Consider the following 22,847-nt stretch of genomic DNA (forward strand, 5'->3'; position numbering starts at 1 on the left):
GCCGACAGTGGCCAATGCCAGATGCCCCATTAGGGAGTGAACCTAATGATCAAATGATCTCTGTCCTGCCATCCATCTCCACCCTCTGACAAACAGAGGGTAGGAACACCATTCCTTACCCATTCTGGCTAATAGCCATTAATGGACTTAACCTCTATTAATTACAGGGAAGTGCTGTCCATTCTCTTGCTGTGAGGGCGCATGCCACACTCTGGCCTTGTTGGTACAAATGGGAGTGCCCGGCACTGCACAGCACCCAGCCTAAAGCACCCTTTCAAAATGGTCTGCCTTAGACGTGAGGAACTGATCTGGCAAGGCTGGGTGAGAAGATTGTGGGCCTACCCAAGTATGTTGTCAGGTGGCATGGTATGGTGTGCACAACCAGCCCCTAGCCACACTCCAGTACTGTGTCCAGTACAGCTGGGACCTCACCTCACCCGCCATACTGGGATAGCCAGTCCTGGCTGGCATGGGGTCATCCTTCCTGTATGCAAACCACAGATAAATGTAGCAGAGGGGAAAAGCCATTCCCAGCCTGGGGTGGTTAGCAAGCTGTGTGTGGGGGAGAGATTGCTGTCTTATCCCCATCATAAATCACAGCACTAGGGATGCAAAAGTGCAGATAAGGGCAGGTGGTGGTTGAACTACGTTACCCAGGGTGCATTTGTGATTCCAGGCTTTATTTTTCTTGGGGGGGAATGGGGGAGTTACATAAATCCTAGTGCGTTGACCATCTGGTCCCGCCCTATGGAACGTCAGCTGCGCTAAGCCCCGCCCACATGGAACGTTTTGTAGCCAGTCAGTTTCAGATTGCTATAGTCTGTTCTATTCCATGCTATTTCCTGCTGCTGCTGGGGGATAGAGGATACCAGTCTTCTCCTTCCCCTTCGTGGGGCGCTGGATTTACACTGGGGGTGGGGGGGATCCTGAGCCCCTAACCTGCCCTGGACTCAAGGGTCTGAACCCAGCATCCTCCCCTGGGTATGGTGTGGGGGGGTGGGAGGTGTTTTTCCCCCCAGCGTTAATGACCCCAGTGCCCCCAAACTCCGTGCAAGGGGCTGTTCTCACGAGCCGGAGATCTAGTTCCTGGGGTGCGCGGGGTGGGGGGGGCTGGGGAGGAGGCGGAGGGGAAGGAGCCGCGGGGAGTCCTGTATCCTGGATTGCAGTCGTTCTAGGAAGGATCCTTTCCTCCTTTTGGGTTTGTGCTGCTGACTCTACCACCAAAGACTCCGGATCCTGGCCTCTGCGACTTCGAGTGACTCTTCTAGAAGAAGACGGGAGGGTTTTGATTTTGTTTGGGGTGATTGCTACATTCAGATTTTGGGGGTTTAGCCACCTCGTAGACTGTTCTCGAGGACACAGCTACTCCTTCCTTTTTCCATCTCTTTCCTCTTCTTCCTCCGGCAACATATCCAAATCTGGATCACTATGGAGCTGGAGAATATTGTGGCCAACACAGTCCTGCTGAAAGCCAGAGAAGGTAAGAGAATAACTTGGGTCATTTTGGGTGTATGATCTGAGTGTCTCTGAACATGCCTTGACACCGTGACTAACAGAAGGAAATTGGGAACAGGGAGTGAAGCATCTGCTGCTTTGTTGCCGCTCGCTTGATTTTACTGAGTGAAAGCAAACTGCCCGCGGGGGTGAGAACAGGATATTTTGTAACCTGAAATGCAGCTGTAGGAAACAGACCTGGAAACTGGGATTTAGTGGGTTTCCTCAGTAGTTCCACAAGATGCTTTATAATAGCAATATTTAGCGTTTATAGCTTCGTTTACAAAACATCCCCTGGTGTTTTCACCTACCATATACAGAGCAAACGTTTGAAAACCAGGCTTTTGGTTTTTGTGTAAAGTTTTCTCTGCAATGACTATGGCCTGGGGATGGAAATTTTGCATTTCCCCTGCACCTCTGAACTGCAATGTGATTTTCATGTGTGAGCTAAGCATTGGACTCTGGCTCTGTCTTTGAACAGGAAGCATGAAATGCATGTTTGCTGCTCTGTCTGGATGCAAAACTCTGACAAGCAGATAAGGAAAAATATAGAAAGCATGTTGTGACTTTTGTTTACCACAGAAAGCTAAAGCTGTGTTGCAAGAGAATCCCAAGACTGTGTGTTATACCTGACCTTTCATTGATATTCTACAGATGGTCTGTTTCATGAGATTTGATCTAATTTATTATGCTAGGGAATAGTGGTCATGCTGCTGACCTGGTGTAGTGTGGTATATTTTGTGTGACTGTGCTGTAGACATCACAGCAGAAATTCTGGTTGTGGTACATTTTAACCAGGCGTGGTGTAGTGGGAGATAGCTTCTCTTTATTTTCACCCATTGCACCACAAAAATGGTTTGACCTTCCTTATCTTTAAACCCTTAATGTAAAGTGGCTGCTGATTGTTCGAGTGTGGTAAATATGCGGGAAATGCAGAGGGATACTGTTGGAGGTGAAATTTTCAAAGGCATCAAAGTCCCATTTCCAGAAGGGAAACAGGGAGTTAGCAGCCAGTTCTCTTGCCTTTCATTGAGACTTCGGCCGGTTCTACACTTGGAAGGCTTTGCTGGTGTAGCTACCTAGGCTATACTGGCAAAGTGCTGCTAGTGAGGACACAGTTTATACCAGGGTTGTTTCGCACTTTGCCAGCATAGCTTATTCCAGACTTCTTGAGCGAAATATCCTGTTCTAGCAAAAGCACAGTTTTGCTGATGTAACTACATCTGTGCTGGAAAATGCACCTAGTTCAGATATGCCAGTCACAAATTGCACTGCATCACGCCCCGAACCAGGGTAGCTATGCCAGCAACCGTCTGTCCTGCAGACCTGGCCTCAGGCTCCTAAGTGCCTACATCACTTTTAAAAATGGGACTTATGTTCCTAAATCACTTGAAAATTTTACTCTATGTTCCTAAGCTTTCATAACTGAAAAACAAACAGGAGCTTAGAGTGACTTGAAATAATGAAAAGGAGGACTAGTGGCACCTTAGAGACTAACCAATTTATTTGAGCATAAGCTTTTGTGAGCTACAGCCCACTTCATCGGATGCATGCACTCCTTTTCTTTTTGAGAATACAGACTAACACGGCTGCTACTCTGACACCTGTGAAATAATGAAATCCCTTAAAGTGACTGGGGGAAATATCTTGCTTTCAGGATGATCCCACAGCAAGCTAGTATTTGTTGGAAGGCACACTCTTCTGAAGGGAACTCTTATCAGTGAATGCAGTGTGGGAGAACAGTGGGAGAACTGCTTGCCACACACTCCTATATTTGTATTCACCAACTGGCTGGGATGCTTGCTTGCTTGCTAATTGTGCCTCAGCCTGGAGCTTGGGAGAACCATCTCTACAGAAGACAGTTCAGACTCTGTGGCTCATTTAGCCCTTTGCCTTCCAGCCAAGACCCGCATTCATAGGCGTGTGTGCTTTGTGAGCTGCCTAGCTACTCGTACGGGCACCTGTCTACTGAACTAAGCTCCTCGGCTCTTTTCACTTAAGCCATCGGATGTCCGATGAAAGCTCCTTTTGGCCCATGCTAACTCAAGTCAAAGTTGAGCTGGTGTGAGTTGGCTTCACCAGAGCACTGGAGCTCAGATTCTCTGCTTATTTCTTTCCTCCGAGGAAGCTCATTGTTAGGCAGGTGAAACACCAGGCAGGAATGCGTAGCTTGTAAATTACTAGTATCAGAAACAGAGACCGTTTTAATGGGAGGCAGAGCAACTATAAAAGCTCAGACAGAAATAGTGTGTTAATTTCAGCCCAAGATGACAACAAGCTGTTCTCTGATGGAGGCAGGAAAGTAACTCAGCTGCCGGTCCTGCTATTCAAGTGCAGTGAGGCGATTTCCTTTCAGGCTTGATAACGGTTACTTTCCCTGACTTTTCATCCTGGGGGAGGTGGGTGGGGGGTCCCCTCATGCATTCTGACCTTGGACATCTCCAGAGTCTACTTTTTCCAATTCCCAGTCTTCCAAGGCTGGAAACCTGAGCTACTGGAATCCTTCAGGAATGATTTGCACGAATGAGCTGCTGCTGCTGCACATCAAAGCAGCGAACAGTTCGTGCCACTAAGGAGCAGCACCAGTGTACAGTAGAAAGAACAGGAGGACTTGTGGCACCTTAGAGACGAACCAATTTATTTGAGCATGAGCTTTCGTGAGCTACAGCTCACTTCATCGGATGCATTCAGGACAGTACTGTAGCTAGCTCATGGCAAAAGTGTCTCAAGTGCCAAGCAGATCTGGGCCATTGTAATGTTCAAATCCCCTGCACACCCTAGGTCATGATCTATTCCAATGGGCTTATTGTGGATAAAAGTATCTGGACTGGGTCTTTCAAAGATGCTTAGGGGATTCAGATTCCAAGATCCCATTTAATTGAAACAGGTGCTGGGGGTCCAAATGCAGCTTTGAAAGCCTTCAGAGGTGGATCCGAGCTCAAGTCTGGCTTCCGAGGCATGAAAAGGGTCACGGGAGGGATTTATTTTTCTTAGGCATTGTTCTACTGCGACCATCAAATGAAGCGATGATTCTAGTCGTTGTTCCTTGGGCAGCTGGATTGTCTCTTCTCTGGCCACTAGGGTACATCCTTTTGTGTGTTGGGTCGTGAAGTGGGGTGTCTGAAATGCTACTGGAGAGGGTGGGCTGTCTCAACACACAACGTAACCCGAATACCTGCTTGTGACTCCTGTATATTTGAGGTTGGGGTGAGCCTAGGGGTGAATAACTGGTCCTACAGCTTCGGGCTAGAGCACGCGTGGCAGAGATGGTTTAGGTCTCTGACTTTGCCTGTCCCTTCTGCATGCCAGCCAGCATGACACCTGGAAATACTTGATCCAAATGTCATTGCAGAAATATCCCTGCTGCCATAAAATGCACTGGAGTTTAACCCTGTACTGAAATACGTGCCTGTGTTTCTGGAATCCTGAGTCTCCTTTAAGTGCTGGGACTTGGTCAATATCCCATGGAAAAGGCCTGGTAGCGTGTTTAGCAAGGTGTTGTGTGCTCTCTTTGCAGGGCTTTTTTCCATTGTGTATTTGCTACGGGCTCAGATGGAGTCCTGGCTCCAGGCTGAGCTGCTGGTTCCAGGACTATAAAGCAGCAGCTAGTGTCTTCACAGCGAACACAGTAAAATGGCAACTGTGCGAAAACCCCTCTGCCTCAGTGGCCATTGACTGCCCCAAGGGCAGCATTGGGGGAGCCTCGTCTCAGGGCCAGAAAAACACTTCTGTATGCGCTGCGGGGGGACTGAAACATGGGTGCGAGGCAGAGTCAAGGCCCTGCCTGCGTGCAGCCATTAGAGATCGTGCGGAGGTGGTAACTCACGGGGAGTTAACCCTGGAGCCCTGGCCAATTAGACAAGGATATTCTGCCTCCCTATACGTCCCCACTCCTGCTCTTCCAGCCGGCGGTAGGAGTCTGGAGCTGCTGTGCTGGGCGCTAGGAGAGAAAACAGCTGCTGCCTTCTGCCCCAGTGTTGGTCAAAGGGATTCTGCTCTGTGGACACACGGTGCCTGATCCTGTTTCTGTTTAAGCTTCTTGCCGTGGTGGGATGACTAGGCCCGTTACCTGTAAAAGCCAGGTTAGTCCCTTGGGCTCCTTCTGGGGAGCTGGCTACATGTTGGTCGCTGTGAGTGGCCTGTCAAAGAGGGCATCACTGGGGGTGAATCCGCAGTGACCGGACTGCCCCTGCCAATTCTGGCATGCAGGGCCTCTGGTCTAGCTCGTGCACTCCTCCCCATGGGGACCATGGCACTTGGAGGTGTGTGGCCTGGCCAGAGTCTGTGGGCAAGGCCTCATCCTGGCCCAGGGCAGATAGAGCTCTGTGTATGTCAAGCTGGTTGGAGTGCAGCTGGAACGGACGTCTCGGTCTGCCAAATGGTTACGGATCAACAGTGACCTGTGCTAAAGGAGAGGCTGCAAACTCCGGAGGGTTTAGGGATCTGGGACTGCTTTCCTGGTGCCATCGATGTTCCGGGTGGAGTCTTTAGAGGCCGTGTGATTGAGGAGCCAGAATTTCCTGACTCCCCTCCCCAAAGCCAGTGCCCTCCGCCACCTTCAGTGAATCCGGTTGGGCGGGATCCTCATACGCTAGGGCCCCTTTACACCACTCTCACAGGCTGCTGGGGCTTCACTGCACTTTCAGGGCCCTTTGCGCTGTCAGCGGTATTCCCAACCTCAAGTGTTCACAAACCATGAGCCCGGCCCTTCTTAAAATCCTGAGATTGCACTGGGCATCTGTCCATATTCCAACCACTGCTGTAGCTACCCTGGTGCGCGCCTCTGCTGGGAGCTGGGGTCAGCGGTGCCAGGAATTGCAGGATAGCAGCGCTTTGCCTGTCTGCACTAGCGGCTGAAATCTGGGCGAATCCCAGTGTGGGCAAGGTCTGTGTCTTTGCGCCTTCAACTGGCCCCTAAATGAGGGATGGCTTAGAAGACTGTGTGCCATGAAGAAGTATGGAGCGTGAGTGACGTAATAGACTATGAATCTATGTACTTGCCATGAGCTTGAGTTGCAAATTGATGCTCATAGGGGTGTACCTGCAGCATTTAAACAGTGGGAACATCTGGCCCAGGGTCACTAGATGGGCCAGTTCAGATGTGAAGCAGTGCAGCGTGGGATAGCAGTGGGAGGACTCAATGACGCGGTGTGGGCAAATAGGCATGAGGATGCATCCACGCAAACCTTCCACCAATAGGACACCTACTGAAACAGCGAAGCTGCTTCTAAAGAGGTTTAACAATTATGGTATGAGGCACAAGATAAACCACAAACAAGACAATTTGTGGGTGGGCTCGGGGCAGCTTCTGCTGGAAAAAGCTAAGTTACACCATGTACCTCCCATGTAGACATGGCCTGAAGTCTCCCCCCTAGTGTTAGTCACAGCCAGGTTCGCGCATGCTTAAGTACGCTGGCTTTAGCTTGACTAGAGTGTTAGAAGCTGTTAATTAGATACGCAAAAGCCATTGTTACAAAACAACAGTTCACAGGTGATTTCTCTGGCATAACTCAAGCTTTCACATCTAGGGGGGGCGGACGACAACTTTGTCCGCAGTTTGCTGAATCCACATGGGCAGTCCTGGGAACCTGTGTGCAGAGAGGGCCTGTTGGCTAACTCCCTCCCCCCAAATCTTCCAGCTTTACAGCTAGCTTCTCTCTCTCTCCCCTGCAGCTTAACGGACATTACTGCTGGGGGTGAATAGCTGAAGTGGTGACAGGTAGGTCAGGTGACAAGGAAGTTGCTAATTTTACACTTTGTAAAATGAACAAAAATAGACAAACATGGTAAGCAGTTGCTGAGTTAATGATTTCTCTCTGGCCGTGTGTGTGTGTGTGTGTATATGTGTGTGTTCTAAAGTGAAAGGTAATTTCCCTGACGTGTGTGGTTTGTAGGGGGTTGGGAAATGAATTAAGGTCCCACTGCCCCCAACAGATTGTGGTGCATAACAGGAGGGTGAGAGATTTGTAGCGAGCTGGTGCTGAAGGGGAAATGTGGTCATTTTAGGCCCTTTTTAAAGACGTTACAAACTAGGGATTTAAAAATGGGCTTTGTGTCTTTTTTTAGCTGCTTTATGGTGGAGAAGGAAGGCTGGAAGATGGGTTTGGTTTTTTGCTTTGCGTGCGTGGTTTTGTTTTTGTTTTTTTTTTACATTAGAAATTCAGGTCCCATCTAGATGGGAAGACTGTGGTGGTGAGACTTAGTGAAAGGAGACCATTGCAAGAGCCAAGCATGGAAATTGAGCAATGGGGAGAGGAAAGGATTTGTTGGCTTGCTTCAGACGTATTTTAGTGCATGTTTAACTTCAATGACTTATCAACACATTGGAGAAAGGAACTCTTTGCTAAGATTTAACACTGCTGGCCTTCAGTTAGTGTGAGAGCTCATAACATAAGTCCTCTGAAACCCACAACAAATCCCTCCAGTGAGCCAAGCAGTATGGCCTAATAAATAGAGCCCTGAACTGTGACTCAGGAGACTTGGGTGCCTCTGCCACTGGCCTGCTGGGTAACCCATGTCACTTCACTCTCTCTTTCCCCATCTGTAAAATGGGGATAATGAAACTGATCTCCTTTTGTAAACTCCTTTGAGATCTACTGACTAAATGTGCTGTCAGAGCTAGGTGGTGGTGTTTTCTTTCTCTCTCCTGATATTTTAAAGGTTAAAAACCAAACAGGAAAAGAAAAACACTTTAAAGCCAGGTTTCATAGTAGCAGCCGTGTTAGTCTGTATTCGCAAAAGGAAAAGGAGGACTTGTGGCACCTTAGAGACTACCAAATTTATTTGAGCATAAGCTTTTGTGAGCTCCAGCTCCAATGAAGTGAGTTGTAGCTCACGAAAGCTTATGCTCAAATAAATTTGTTAGTCTCTAAGGTGCCACAAGTACTCCTTTACTTTAAAGCCAATCACTCTTTCAGACTTCCTTTCTCCCACATAAAGAGGGAAAAAAGGTACAAGCCCAATTTAAAAGAAGGGGGGAAAAATCCTTGCCAGACTCTTGTCAGAGTGATGCTATCTGGGCTGAAAGGTGGCCATGGACTAGCAGCGTGGTTTGCTGGCAACTGGGGCAGGGAAGAGGGTAATAATTGCTGCAAACAGCTTCTCAGTAGGGACCTACACCTCGTTTAAGTGAGCAAAGAGCATTTCAGGGAACAGACTTGTATTTAACAAAGAGGGTATTACTCTGCTTGATTCAAAGGGAGCTATTGTAACTAACAGTGATGCTCTTTCTGGGTCTAAGAAAGTGGTTGAAGAAGCAACTGCAAGCCTGTGTGAAGCCAAGCGAAGCCAATATTTGTGAGAGTGTTTTAGAGTGACTGGGGCTGTGTATTTTACCTAGATGGTCACTCAGTGTCACACTGGGATCAGGCTTGGAGCCTAGTTTTGGTAGCCCCATGAATAACTAGGTGATTCTTTTTTTCTTTCTGTCTGACATCCTGGAGATGAAGGGAGTAACACCTGCTCACCACAGGCAAATGTTACAAGGGTAAGGGCTAGATTCTGATCACTGCTGCCCAGGAGGAACTTCACCGACTTCTGTGAAGTTACTCTGGATTTACAACAGTGTGACAGATCTGGATCTGTCTGGCTCCAGGCCTCTGCCCATCCTGTAATTATGTGGGATTGGAACTACCAGGAAAAGTTAACATACAATCGCCATACACTAGAACTCCTCTGCGACTGTTCATTGTTGGAGTTTTGAGAGCCAGGCTGCATGCAAAGCAGAAATTAAGGGAGTCTTAGGATGGGAAGAGAAGCTCTGATTGGACATCAGATACTAGGATGATCTTGGATCAGTTACCAGCTCAGTCCCGTACAGTTTTGTGGCATTCTCAATCATCTCCAAATTATTGTTTTCTTCTAACACTTTGTACTATGGCAGTGCCAGGTGACCCCAGGGGAGACCAGGGTCCCATTGCGCCAGGTGCTGATGCAAACCCAGAGTAAGAGTCCCTGCCCTGAAGAGCTTAGGGTGGGAGAGAAGACAGAGGCCCAGAGAGGGGAAGTGTCTCACCCAAGCAGCTCAGTGGCAGAGCTGGAGCGAGAACCCAGCTCCCCTGTGTCCCAGTCCATGCCTGGCCCACTGCACAAGAGGCCTGCTGGGCTCAGATGGGCCTAGTCGGGAGTCACGGCTGGCATCCAGGCAGTTAGAAGGGGTGAGGTTTCCAAGTGGGTGTGCACTCTGGCTGTTTGAAAAGCTCCAGGTGAGTAGCGCTTCTCAACTGGAATCAGCTGCTGTGCATCTGCCGACCTAAATTCCAACTGCAGTTGGACTCCCTGTGGTATTCCTGGGTTTGGTATTTTTTTCCAGGGGAGAGGTTGGAGCCAGGACTCCTGGGTTCTATTCCTGGCTCTGCCCCTGACTCACTTGGGTCGGTCATTTAACTTCCCTACTGTGGGGATAATGATCCTTCCTTACCCAGCTTTGGAAGGGGCTTATAGATCCCTGCATGGCATGAGGGGTCGTTACTGCTAGTTGTCGGTGTTGGTAAGCAGAAGCTGCATTTCGCTCCACAGGGGGCTCCGTTTCAGCCGTGGGTGGGCGGTCACTGGGGAGAGCACAAGTTCGTGGAGGGTTTTGTGTGAGATGAAAAGGTTTCGTGGAGGGTTTCCTGTGACATGAAAAGCACCATTTCAACATGTGCACTACTTCGCTCTGTGACTTTTACACCTCATCTGAAAATAAGGGCTTTTCAGTTGCATTTGGTGCCTAATTCCCTTGGACTCCTGTTGGAAATCAGTCTAAAACAGCTGGCATTACTGGAGAGGGAAGAGGTGGGGGGGTGGGTCTGTCTCTGAAAAGCTTCCTGGCTTGTGGCCCTGTGAAAAGTCTGAGAGCAGACGTTGGAGTGGCAGCTCCCTGCATGCAGCGCTGCGACAGCGCAGGGTAACACAGATGGGGGGGCAGGGGGTTTATCTCTGAACAGGTTTATTGCCGTAACAGATACCCAAATGCTTATGTCTTGCCATTTGGTACGTGGGCTTCTTTCCTAGGAGAACAGTTTTATTTTACATTCAACAACTTTTCTGATTTCACGGGTCTGATTGGCAGGGGATCGGATGGGTTTCTGGTTTGGGGGAATTTCTTAGACCCTTTAAATGAAGTAATTTCTTTTTAATACATTAAATCTAGGGCCAGCTCCTGGGCTGCTGGAAGCCAACAGCGCTTCTCTGCTCTATGCCAACCATGGGTCTGCCCTAGCTCCTTCGGGTCCTGTGGCTGCCAGCTTTGAGTGTGTTTGAGTAGGACTGCCTAGCAGCTGCCATTGAATAAGGGGTTATCAGATGTTGCTTGCACAGTCCCCGCATGTTCCAATTAGAGAGCGAACATAGACTCCGTGCGCCGCAGTCAAGAGTGTGCCACCTCCCTGCTCCCATCTGCTCTGTGGGTACACTCAGTCCTATCCGCGGCTGCATCCACGCAAACACGGTCTGGCCACCTTAGCCCTGCAGAAGTCACTCATGCTTTGGGAGTGGGCAGTGAATTGGATTCTCTTCTGTGTCGTGAGTCACCGACTTGTCAGCTCATTTCCAACGGCAGGCGCTTGATCCCTGGTGTGGTAAGAAGCAGAAGGAGCGCTGCTTTAATATTCCCATCCAAGGGCGGGGTCTGACTTGTGTGTTGAGCTGGTCTGGCGTGGGCTTGCCAGGAAAGAGCAAATGGGGGCTGCATGGGTTTGGTTGGTTTGTTGGCTCATTTTCAGTGAGTCGTGCCCTTTCGAACTGTGTGATCGCTGCTGTACTGCTTTCAGAAGAGCCCAGTGCCCTGGGATTACCCGAAAGGAAAACATCATCGTTAGGGAGCAGTAAATTTTCTGGCTGTTTTGCTGCCATTTGCTACAACAAACCGCGGCCCCGCTGCCTCCTCTGACCAGCCCCTCTCCCCTCAGCTGGCTTTAGTGGACACCCATCCATGAGAATTTTCCTTGGAGAACGTTCCCTTCATGTTTTGTAGCTTGGTCCTTGGCTTGGTCGTACTGGAGCCGTTGAAAGAAAGGATCCCTTCTCCTCTTGTAGGACGATCTGATCTAAAGATGCGCCGGGTCTGTGCCACATAACAGATCACTCCTAGTTGGGATGCCCTAAGATTTCAAAGGCTTTGCGAGGTGTCTGCCCTTTTTTTTTCTCCTACAGAGCCTGGATCCAACGTTACATGGTCCCATGCTGCGTGTCAGATAGCTGGGGAGAGTGCTACCATGTTAATGCACTTCCCTTCTTTATGGTCCTTCTGGGTTTAGCTTAGAGTGCTGGCCTGACCTGAGCTACGAAAGAAAAGCTGCCGGTTTGTAGCCATTAACACTTGGCTTGGTTATGGGTTTTTTGTGGGAGGGCTACTGATTGCAGAAAGCCAAGTCCGGCGGCTGCAAAGAATGGGGGCGACACTGACATAAGACGCTCTGCTAGCATGTAGCCAGGCTGCCGTTTGGGAAGGAATTATTTCTACCTTTTAGGAGAAGGGGAGAGTCCTCCTGTGCTGGGCATTCTCAGGCCAGCCGGGTGCTGGAACGGCCCTCGACATTGGAGTGACTGACTCAGTGGCTGTGGTGTTATTTACATTACAGTATTGCATACAAGCTCCACCCCTGGCCGGCCCCCATTGTGCCAGGTGCTGCAGTCCCAGGCTTCCTGCTCCCTTTCTCTGTCTCTCTGCCGTACACACAAGAGAGGGGCAGAATGAAATGCCTTACTGAAGCCAAGCAGAGCTTTTGCTCTGACTCAAGTTGCCGGCTGGCTCCTGGCTGGTGTCTCGGATGAGAGTGATAGTGGAGCAGCCCTACTTCCATGTGACCTCAGAGCTTTCCGAGTCCCTCCCTGCGTAGCCAGCAGCCTGAGTGAGGGCAGACTCATGCTAAATATGAGAAGGCGTTTGCTGGGGGCCTGCATCAGAGGAAATGTTGCCACACTTCTTGAGCCATTGGGCACTGCCGAGAGCAAGAGGAGCCCAGTTTCGGGTTTTGATTGGATGCTGGCACCTGGTTTGAGACCTTTAAACAAACTGCGTAGGTCGCAAGTCACTCAGTGCACGCTCCCTCTTTGTGCTGAATTCTGTGGGTTGCATGACACCAGAAATGGGGGACCAGTTCTGGTTTCTGTTGCCGTTCACTGCTAGGCAGCTGGCTCAGAACTGGGCCAGGTGGGCAGAGGCTAAAAGCTGCTGGTGTCTCTGCCATGTGTGTGGTGTGAAATGCATGCCACGGGTCCCTGCCTGCTGCTCAGGGGACAGGTGTCCATGTTACAAAAAATTCACAGCTGGCCTCTGGTTGGCTGACTCAGCAAAGAGACCAGGACTTGACTGGAAGGAAGAGTGAGGAACCCTGTTCTCTCTCCCTGCCACGCAGGTGGAGGGTGGCCCGTAGGGGTGGGGTTGAGACATGTTCACCAGCGTGGGGAAAGCTCACTCTGCCACTAGCTGCTGCGTCGGCCCTGCAGACTCTAGTCTGTTACACACGCGCGTGCACACTGCTATCTGCCAAAGGCAGGTCAAAGAAATGAGCCTGCTGCTTGGTGCCGAAGGGGGGAGGTTTGGGATACTCGTTAGTTCCACAGTCTCAGGCCTGCCCTGGAGCAAGTTGTCTCCTGCCCAGGCGAGCGTCAGTGCTGTTGTGCCAGAGTAGTGGAGTCGGCGACCACAGTCCTCACCTTGCAGCTAAACAAGGACTTCAACCTCCCAGCTCTTTCTCTAGCCCTGAATTCAGATCAGCCCTGAGAGCCGATTAATGTGCCCCTGTCTCCCCTTTGTCCCAACCCCTGCTTTCTCGCCAAGGATGTTCCCTGTTCCCATGGATTCTGTACTGGGCAGTGCTCTAGCCAGGCCTGTCTCCTACGGTCAGCCTTTCAGAGGGCTTCAGGCCAAGTTAGGGGGAAGAGGGGGACATTCAAAGCCTCTCATGCTGCAGGCCAGGGCATAGGAAGCCCCAAACATAGAGTGGTAAGAATAGGCTGCTCTCTGAGTGCTGCACTGAAGTTAACACAGCCTCATGAGCGTAGGGTGAATTGTTCCCATTGTACAGATGGGGAGCCTGGCTCAGCTTGGGTCGGTACAAGGAGCCCCCCCAAATCCATATTGATTTCAACTGGAGCTAAGGGTTTCCCCATCTGGAAACCTGCCCACTTGCTGCGGAGCCTCGATATGGGGTTAGGTGTCGAGCTACATCTGTCTGAAACGTGAGGCCCCAAGTGATTTGCCCATGCTCACTCACCGCGCCAGTCAGGGACAGAACTAGACTAGAACCCAGGAGTCCTGACGCCCAGTCCTGTGTTCTAACGGTCAGAGTTTAAGGGCAGACGGGACCACAAGATCCTGAGGTCTGACCTCCTGGACATTGCAGGCCACCAGCCCCCTGTGCTAAACCCAACAGCCAGAATGACTCCGCAGCATTACAGCCCCCAGGAGAAGGGACGACAGCGTGCCACAAGGATGTTACTGACGGCAGAGGGGGAAGTTCCCTGCGAGGGGGAAGGGAAACGCCCCAGGAGTTGTGCGGGCGATAGCCCTCCCAAGCACAGGAGTCCATGTGCTATCAGACAGCTGCTTTGAGATTACAAGGTACCCAGGCCCTTGGCTCGGGGGCAGTGGCTGCCAGCATTGGGTTGGGCTTGATTAAAAACTAGGGCCTGCAACGAGAGGAGGCTAAAAGCTTTCGTGAATCTGGGCCCAATGCAACCAGCAGCCTGCAGTGTAGGTGGCCACAAGGGCTGCTTGTGCCAACTCCATGCTAGAGATCTTGCCTGTGTTCCCACTGCTCACTCACTTGCCGAATGTTATCAGTCACAGCAGCCTAGATGTCTGACATCGAAGTGTACTGTATCCTGGAGCATGCCAGCTGTTGCAGCCCTGGCTCCCAGCTGCAGTCCACTCCAGTTTCGAATAATGCTCCACGCATGCTCTCTGGGAGGCTCTCATTCCAAGGAGGAAACATGCCGCTTTCTCCCACCCACCCCCAAATGCCTGATGCAGCAGAGGTACCAAAGGATGCAGCCACCCTGCAAGGACAATGGCTCTTGTTACCTTTTCACCGCCCTGGTGCAAGCTCACACGTGGTCTTTGGAGAGAATGAACAACAAGCTTAATGAAGGCCAAGGAATTTTAGCTTAAGGGCTCTTAAAAAAATCATTAAAAATATATACTCTAGAAGGCAAATAAAAGCCCCCTTTGCCCCTGCACTGTGGTTTCCGGCACACATTGAACTTCCTGGTGCTGGATTTCATTATAGCTGCAAGAAGGGAAAATAAAGAGAGCCAGCTGTCCCGCACTCTGCTTCGTGTCTGCGTGGCGGGATCACCGTGTGCTGCGTGCCAGGAACATTCTTATGGACGTCGCGGGACTGAATGGGCTTCCTGTTGGAGAAGTCGCCCAGGCAGGGAGGAGCTAGGAGCGAGTTGTGTTTGGTCAGGTTGTGTAGTGACCTCTGCGGCGAGAAGGGGCTGCTGGGGCGGATGTGCATGCACCCTGGATTACTCCAGTGTCGCGGGGGACAGGGAGCGATTGTGGGAACTCTCAGCGACATTCATGGTGGCTGTGGGCTGGGATCCTGTTTCGGGAGAGCAGGGAGTTCCGAGGGACGGAGGGTTTGCATAAGTGAGCTGGAGCTGTGTGTGTGATGCTGCCAGGGCTTTTAACTGGGTCACTCTGGGGCCGGGCGTCCCACCGCAGGTGTTACAAAGGGGTGTTGGGGAACACAACCCTCCCGACCTTCCTCTATTGCTCAAAGCAAGGAGCTCCTGGCTAGATGCGGCAGCAAATGTTCAGGAGTTAGGCCCCCAAAATCATGGGATTTTAAATATGAATCAATTTTCTGGTCCATTTTGGGGGCTTTTTTGAGACTTTAGGTCACGCTTGGGTTGTGGGGTTTTTTTTTTCCAACTTTTCAAGCCAAAAACAAGACCCTTACTTTTCTTCTCTGCAGTGAAAGCTGAAATAGTCACATGAGCACTGGGCTTTAAGAAAACTTCCCCTGTTGCACCATCCCCCAGTAGGACAATGAGTTGGCAGTGGTGGGGGGTGGGGATGGCTCAGCTTGGACAGGAGCGAGACCCAGTGCCCAGGAAGACTTGCTGTGTGGCAGGAAGCTGAAACCTGCGCTGTGCGTCCAAACGGCTGGCGAGAGCCTACGTGAATGGTGCTGTCTGTCCCTGCTTGTGCCCGCAACATGATAGATGTTGCACAGGCCTCAGGGGAGGCCTAGGCTGCAAGCTCTCCCCATCAGGAAGAGACCACACAGGGACTCCTGAGGAGTCCAGGCAGGGAGAGGTGGTGAAGATGATGTAAATTATGGGGGGAGGGATAGCTCAGTGGTTTGAGCATTGGCCTGCTAAACCCAGGGTTGTGAGTTCAATCCTTGAGGGGGCCATTTAGGGATCTGGGGCAAAAACTGGGGATTGGCCCTGCTTTGAGCAGGGGGTTGGACTAGGTGACCTCCTGAGCTCCCTTCCAACCCAGATTCTATGCCAGAGAATTGGCCTCCGTTTGATGCCAGAACATGTTTGTAAGTGTTCCCAGCTTCCTCTCACCATTGTGAAGTGGCCTGTCACAAGTAGGTCTTGGGGAGGAATTTCAGTGCTGACTGGGGAGTTGCCTCGTTGCCCAGCCCCGGAGGGTGCCCTGTGTGTGGGGAGTGGGCAGGTTGGGAAGCAGGTGCAGAGGCAGTTATGGGAGATGGGGACAGGCTGGCATCGTTGGCTGGGCCGGGTGGATTCGCTAATGAAAGGCCCCAGTCTGGCTCCAAATCTGCCCCAAGTTCTGGAGCATTTGTACGGTCTCCAGGAGCCCGGCCCATTCTCTGCCGATCTAGCTGCCTAGGCCAGGCATGCTCTGAGTGTCGTACGAGTGTCCTGTGGCCGAACCCTCTGGGCTCAGGGTCCAGGCTCAGCCCCAAGGACCTTGGCTGCTCTGGGCTGGTGCTGCTGCGCCAGAGTATTCCCTCCACCAGGACATGCCTTATTTACTCTTTGCTAGGCAATTACAAACGGCTGTTTCAGCAGCTCCCCTCTCCTCGGGCGCCAGAGCATTGCCTGGCCCTCTCTAACTGAGGTGTGTGCTCTGCTCGGGCAGGAGGTCTGGCTGCAGCAACGTTGTTCAAAATTCCATTTGATTTAAGCTCATCTCCCTTTCTCGGCTGGCTCCGAGCCCCAGCCTCGTCCCTTGCCGTGGGAGGCTCCATCTGGGCCAGATCCAGCATAGGCCTTTCAGCGAGGGGCTCCGTTCCCTTGTCCTGGTCCCTGGGGGGGTGGAAGAGAGCTGGCGCTGGCTGGAAGTGGAGTCGGAGAGAAGCTCAGCAAGTGCGTCAGGCCCCTAAACCTGCCTTGGGAAAACATCCGAAAGGCAAACACTGCTGATGGGCCAGCTGGGCAGAGGCACCTGCGGTTGTTTACCTTCCCGTTGGGGGAGCGGCGTTGCTGGGCATAACCTGCCCAGCTCTTCTGTCTTTCCCATACAGGAGAGGGGCTGGAAACCCACTGGGAGCGGGGAGAGGCCAGTACTGGAGTGAGGGCCAGGGGGCTGGGGGAGGAATGCAGGGCTGAGGTGTGCAGGAATCAGGGGGCTGGAATCACTGAGCCCATCCGAGATATCGGGTCCTATAGAGACTAACCATGCACAGCATGCTCGCTGTGGTGTCCCGGGAGGGATGGCATCTTTCCAGGACCCTGGGGGATGCGTGGGATGCCCTTACACAGCTACCCTAAACTTTGTTATGGGCTGGGGCCCCACAGACTGCAGGTCCCAGCGTGCAGTGCAGCGGGGCCCATCAAAGCATGGTGTATGCCAGGGCCTGTAGTTGCCATGGGCTGCCCTCTCTCCTTTGAGGGCAGCTGCAGGTCCTGTCTGGCAGTGCACTGCCAGCTTGTTAGCACCTCTGCGCAGCTGTGCTGGTCATAGGTGAGACCCATCTCCTGCTGTGGGCTGCATGGCCCCTCCCCAGCTGGCTGTCAGGTGGATTTTAGGGGTTGGGAATGCTGCTCCCTCTTTAGCTACTCTCATCCGAGGGTTTTGGAGCACTTGGGTTAATCCTTGCCAGCTCCCTGGGGGCCTGGTGGGGTGTCTCCCCATTTTGCAGAGGTAGAAATGAGACCTTGTCCAATGACTTGCCCAATGGCACCCTGCGAGTCTGGAGCTGGGCTGGGAATGATAGCTGACCCCGCAGGTCTATGCTCTAGCCACTAGGCTCCACAGCCTGACTCGGGAGCTCTCTTCTCCGTTCAGAATGCGTAGCTCAATCCTCCCGCCACCAGACTGGCTCCCTGCCGTCACAGGCTCCTGATGCGACTCAAATGCTACTTGCTCCAGGTCAGAGGAATGTTGGGGGCTGGCAGCTGAATCCTGCCCCAAGGGCTTGCAAGCAGAGCATTGGATCCTCCTTTGCAAATGCGCAGAACTGTCAGGAATCCCTTGGCCTTGCCCCTGGTGTTGTGCAAACACTCTAAAGGTTTGATGGCAGTGTTTACACTGACCTGTTTAACAAGGCTCCTCGCCTTGTTTTGAGATGTCATTTGAGCCAATCCTTGACAGCACAGAAGCGGACGTTGCCCTAGGCCAGAAAACACAAGGACAGTCGGTGTGCCACGCAGCAAGGCCTGAATGTTCTTTATAGTGCAGCACCACTGTCCCACTGTGACTTCCAGCCTCTTCTGGGGCCGCTGGTCCTTCTTCACTTCCTAAGGACACAGCTTGGCCTAGTGCACTGGGCAGGCAGCACCAAGAGCTCCCGAGTTCTAATCCCAGCGCTGCCACTGTGGGCCTTGGGCAGGTCACTTAACCTCTGTGTAAAACAGGGAGGGGATGAGCCCACCCCCGCCCATGGGGCGTTTGCTCTGTGTAAGTCGTTCTCCTAGGAGACGCCGAGACGGGGAGCTTTGTGGGACTGGAAGGAAGAGAGACCTGCAGTAACTTACAACCCTTTGCTGATGACAATTGCTGGTGTCAGTATCTAATAATACTGCAGCCCTTCCATAGCCCCTCTCCTGTCCAAAGGATCCCAAAGCATTTTACACACCGCTTAGCTGAAATGCAGCTAGCTCTGTGTGTGTGCGCGCCCAAGGAGATATTACATCTGCACACAGACTTCCCCCCTCCCCAGCTTTCTTGTTGGAGGCAGGGACTGTCTCCTGTTTGTGTTTGTGCAGCGCCCAGTGCAGCGGGCCGCTGATCCTGGCTGGGGCTACTGATGCTCCTACAATACTGGTTTTTTGTGGTACCTTTAATGTCCATGCAGAACAGACGGGGACTCTTTTGATTTTTAGCGGGCGGAACAACAAAGTGACGCCCGCTGCCCTCTGGAGACACGTGGCTGGGGCAGTGCGCCGCACGAGGGCATGTGCTGCGGAGCACGGAGAGTCACGTGGGGTCCTCCTCTCTATTTTACGCTGCTGGGTCTGAGGCCGGCCAGGAGCGCTCCGCAGTGTCCTTTCTGAGACCAGACCGCGTGCGCTCAGAGCTGGGTAATGCACATCAGTCACCCAGGCCCTTGCAGGCTCCTGGTGGGCGGCTGGGAGCTCAGAATGGAGGCAACGTCCTGAAGTCACCTCTGCGGGCCAGTTGCACAGCAGATGCCACTGTGGCAGGGAGTCACAACGAGTGGGGGGGTGTTACCAGGCTGCAGCACAGACAGGCCAAAGGGGCGAGCTGGCTGAACTCGCACCTCTGTTTAACCAGCGCCCTCAGTGAGATCTTAGCGTGGGGTTCCTGACAAACGGGAGGATGCCGCCCGGCCAGCAGGCGTGCATGCACAAGTGACCCCTCTTGGCAGTGCTCGTGGTAACACCCGGCCTGGCGTGCGAGCAGCATTGTGTGGCGGATTCGCACGTGCCATGTGGGGATTCCTCCCTCCCCCTGCCTGGTGTGAATAGAGGAACGCTTTCTCCAGCCCTCTGGAGCCGGCTTCAGCCAAGTGCTACAGCGGTTTCTAGTGAAGGGGAGCCTTTGTGGTCAGCTGCTTCAGGTGACGGCGTGTCAGACTGAGCAGCCCTCTGCGGCTGGGAACTGCTGCACCTGCCCAGGTAAAGCAGCAGCCTAGCCTCAGAACAGCCTAAAGGAAAATGCCAGGCGCTAACCGCTCTAGCAGAGCGCACGCCTCGCTGTAGCGTACGATGTCAAAGCAGCGAAGTCACTCACTGGGTTTGCAGCGGCTGAAGGGAATGTGCTCCGTGCTGCTACCCAGCTCTCACCAGACTGTGACTGATGACAGGCTTCCCCGTGCTTGAGAACAGACCTTCCCTAGCCACCTGCAGACCTGCGCTGGGAGGGCTCGGCTTATCTGCAGCCCCTCGTACTGCGGACAGGACCTTTCTTTCCCACTGCACCCTGGGCACCAGACTGCCTCTGGTGGGACCCAAATGATCTTTCCCCTCTGGTCTTGCGCACAGAGTGGTACTGGGATCGGGCTGCCACAGCTCCGGCTTCCTTGGCCCCGGGGGTATTGCCTTGGCACAGCTGGACTTAGTCTTGGCTGGGAAAGCTAATTCCAAGCTCTGAATGTGCATAATTTCCTCTGGGCCATTACTCTGCCCTCCTCCTCCAAGATTCTGTCATAACCACGTCCTTCCCCTAACAGGAAAGAAATAAAACTTCATGTAAGGAACATTTATTTACGTGTGGGGCTGGCTCCCTCCCCCAGCCCCACCATTTTTTCCCCCCGGTAGATCCCATCATTGCCTTCTGGGCTGCGTTTTGTTTGTGCCTGCGAGGTGCGTACTAGCTAGCGGAGGGCTCTCGCGTGCCTGGCAGTGTTTACAGAGCACAGAGGAGCTGAGCCAGCTGCTAGCATGCAGGGAAATGGGTCTCTCTCTTCCATCCTAGCTTAGATGTTTCCACCAAGATGTATATCTCCTGGCTGCAGTTCTCCTTGGGCCTTAATGGCTGATCCCTCCTCCCCCCATTTCCCCAGTATTGTGCTTCGCTGCCCTGAGTAGATCCTACCAGCAAAGGCAGCCGTCTCTGGAGCCCTCCTGGCACTTGGTGGTTGCTCCAGACCCTCCGGGCATAACTGGTGTCAGATGGGCCACATAGAGGGGAGGGGAGTTTGCAAAGAGGAGAGACAGTGTGGTACAGGCTGTAGGGATCTGGCCTCTGGGTGAGGAGCCCTGGGTTCCATTCCAGCTTTGCACTGGCCTATTGGGTGATTCTGGGCAAGTCTCTGTGCCTCAGTTTCCCCACCTGCACTTCTCTAACTCAGGGGGTTGTGAGGATAAATACACAAAAGATTGTGAAGCATGTTTTTCTGTACTGATGGAAAGCTATATAGGAGCTAAGTATTATTGTTATGCGGGAAAGGTTTTCCTGAGAGGAAGGCCTTGCAATATTTCCTAAAGATGGTTAGACTCTGGCTTCACCTGATCTCTTCTCGAAGATTGTTCCATAGCCAGACCCGCTATGTCAGTGTCCAACTCTCTCTCTCTAATCCTACTGAGCTCTTGGCTTCAGTGTCTTGTGGCAATGAATTCCACAGGCTAAGGGTGCAGTGTTTTTGCTTTTTTCAGTCCTGAATGAATGCACGGCCTTTCAGTGTCCTAGATTACAAGCCCTTTCCCCTGGGGCACTGGCCCTCCTCTGCCCTAGGACAGGAAATGGCACATGCACAGTGTGATGTTGTCTGAGGGCTCGGTCTGCTGCTAGCCGCGCACGGTGACTGGGCAAAGGTTCTGGGGGAAGGAATCTTTGAGGAGGGACAGTTGATGTCCTTCCCCGGGCAGTCTCCTGCCTGCAGGGTTCCAGAGATGCACCTGCCCTTCATGGGTAGGGAACAAAGAGGCCGGACCATACTCGGTCCAGCTCCCTGTTTGGAGGGGAGATGCCATGCCGAGACGTTCCCCTCTCGGATGGAGAAGAAGCAGCACGAGCGGTTCTGTCAGAGGCAGGGTAGATGTCAGGGCTGCAGGTTGCCAGCCCTTGGCTCTGATTCTGGGGTTCAGTGCGTCCCTGGCTTTCTCTCAGGCTTGCTCAATTCCACGTGGAGGCTCACTGGGGACAGACCCTTTCCAAAGCACGGGGCTGCTGAAAGCCCGAATTGAGCTACAAACTAATGCTTTAGAAACTGGACAACAGTGGCACAAACCTAATGGGTGGCCCCACGAAAGCAGCTGCAGGGGGGGGCGGCTAGCCTGAGCAGCGGGGAAAGCCCCAACGTGTCTGGCCATCTCTCTGCTCTAGTCTCCCGCTGCCTGCCCCAAAATGAAACCAAGCTGAAGCTCAGGTCGCTCTGTGTCTCCTGGCTACATGTAGCTAGGGTGGGTGTGGGTCGGGGAATGCAATTCCTTTTTAAGGCAAGGAAAACCAGGGCCGACCCTGAGGCTGAACTCTGTCTTCTGGCCCCTCATGCCCTGTAGCCAAGGGATAGGCAGGATGGGCTAGTGGTTATTGCACTCGACAGAGAGCGGGGTTCTATTTCCGGCTCTGCTGTGTGACCCTTGCTGTGTGACCCTTAATCTCTCCTGTGACTCAGCTCCTTATCTGGAAAAGTGATGATAACCCTTCCCTGCCTCCCGGGGCTGGGAGCCTCAGCTGCCGGAATGAGTGTGAGATACTCAGTGACTACAGCGATAAGGGCTGTAAAAGCGTCCAGGGAGATCCCAGGCCGGGGAATGGCAAGTGTCCCAGGATTTGCTCTAGATTAGGGATTAAAGTGCCAGTGCAAACCCAGCTCCTGCCCGCTGTAGTGCTCTGGTAGTGCGGGAGCCTCTGGCTTTGGGGTGTCTGCTGCAGTCCAGTGCCCCCGGGGAAGCGGAGAGAGGCAGCTGCATGTAGCTCTCTCCACTGCCAGGCAGCCTATAAAGTGCGTTGGGGTTTGAAGGTGCCGGAGAAACGTGTGGTTATGTTCCTACACAGAAGATGGAGAACAACCTTGTGGATCAGGACTCCTGGGTTCAATTCCTGTGTCTGTTTCTGATCTGTTGTATTACCTGGGGTGAGGGGAGTGAGCCCTCGGCAGTTTCTCTATGGCCAAGTGAAACCTGGGCTCCTCTGTAACTGTATTTAGCTGTGCTAGTGACCTGTCCAGAGGTTGGTTGTTTGTTTGTTTGTTTTTCCACAGTATGCATCCGATGAAGTGAGCTGTAGCTCACGAAAGCTTATGCTCAAATAAATTGGTTAGTCTCTAAGGTGCCACAAGTCCTCCTTTTCTTTTTGCGAATACAGACTAACACGGCTGCTACTCTGAAACCTGTCCAGAGATTGGCATGAATCTGCTCCCCTACTCCCCATCCCTCCAGTCTGTCTGATATTAGAGCATCGCTCCAAATTCCACCCCCTGCCTGTAGGCAGCACAGCGAGGCCCCTTCCTCAGAGGATTGTAGTTCTCTCTCCAACGCTTTTAATCAAAGCTTCACCCCACCCGCAAGCGACAGTGCTGCGGCTGGGCCTG

At 52.5% G+C, this 22,847-nt stretch overlaps 1 protein-coding gene across 3 annotated transcripts in view; it reads left to right on the forward strand.

Annotated features, from left to right (window-relative positions):
* The first annotated feature begins 732 nt into the window (after positions 1 to 732).
* Positions 733 to 22,847, forward strand: part of LOC102948318 (G protein-coupled receptor kinase 5) — a 64,727-nt gene continuing 42,612 nt past the window's right edge. The window contains exon 1 of one of the 3 annotated variants that reach the window (XM_043536513.1): positions 733 to 1,480. In XM_043536513.1, coding sequence (XP_043392448.1) covers positions 1,429 to 1,480 — 52 coding nt within the window. In that variant the 5' untranslated portion in view covers positions 733 to 1,428. The remainder of the gene's footprint in view (positions 1,481 to 22,847) is intronic. The other 2 variants (XM_037886340.2, XM_043536514.1) reach the window with 2 other exon arrangements.

This window comes from Chelonia mydas, chromosome 26 (assembly GCF_015237465.2).
Source record: "Chelonia mydas isolate rCheMyd1 chromosome 26, rCheMyd1.pri.v2, whole genome shotgun sequence".
Taxonomy (NCBI): Eukaryota; Metazoa; Chordata; order Testudines; family Cheloniidae; genus Chelonia; species Chelonia mydas.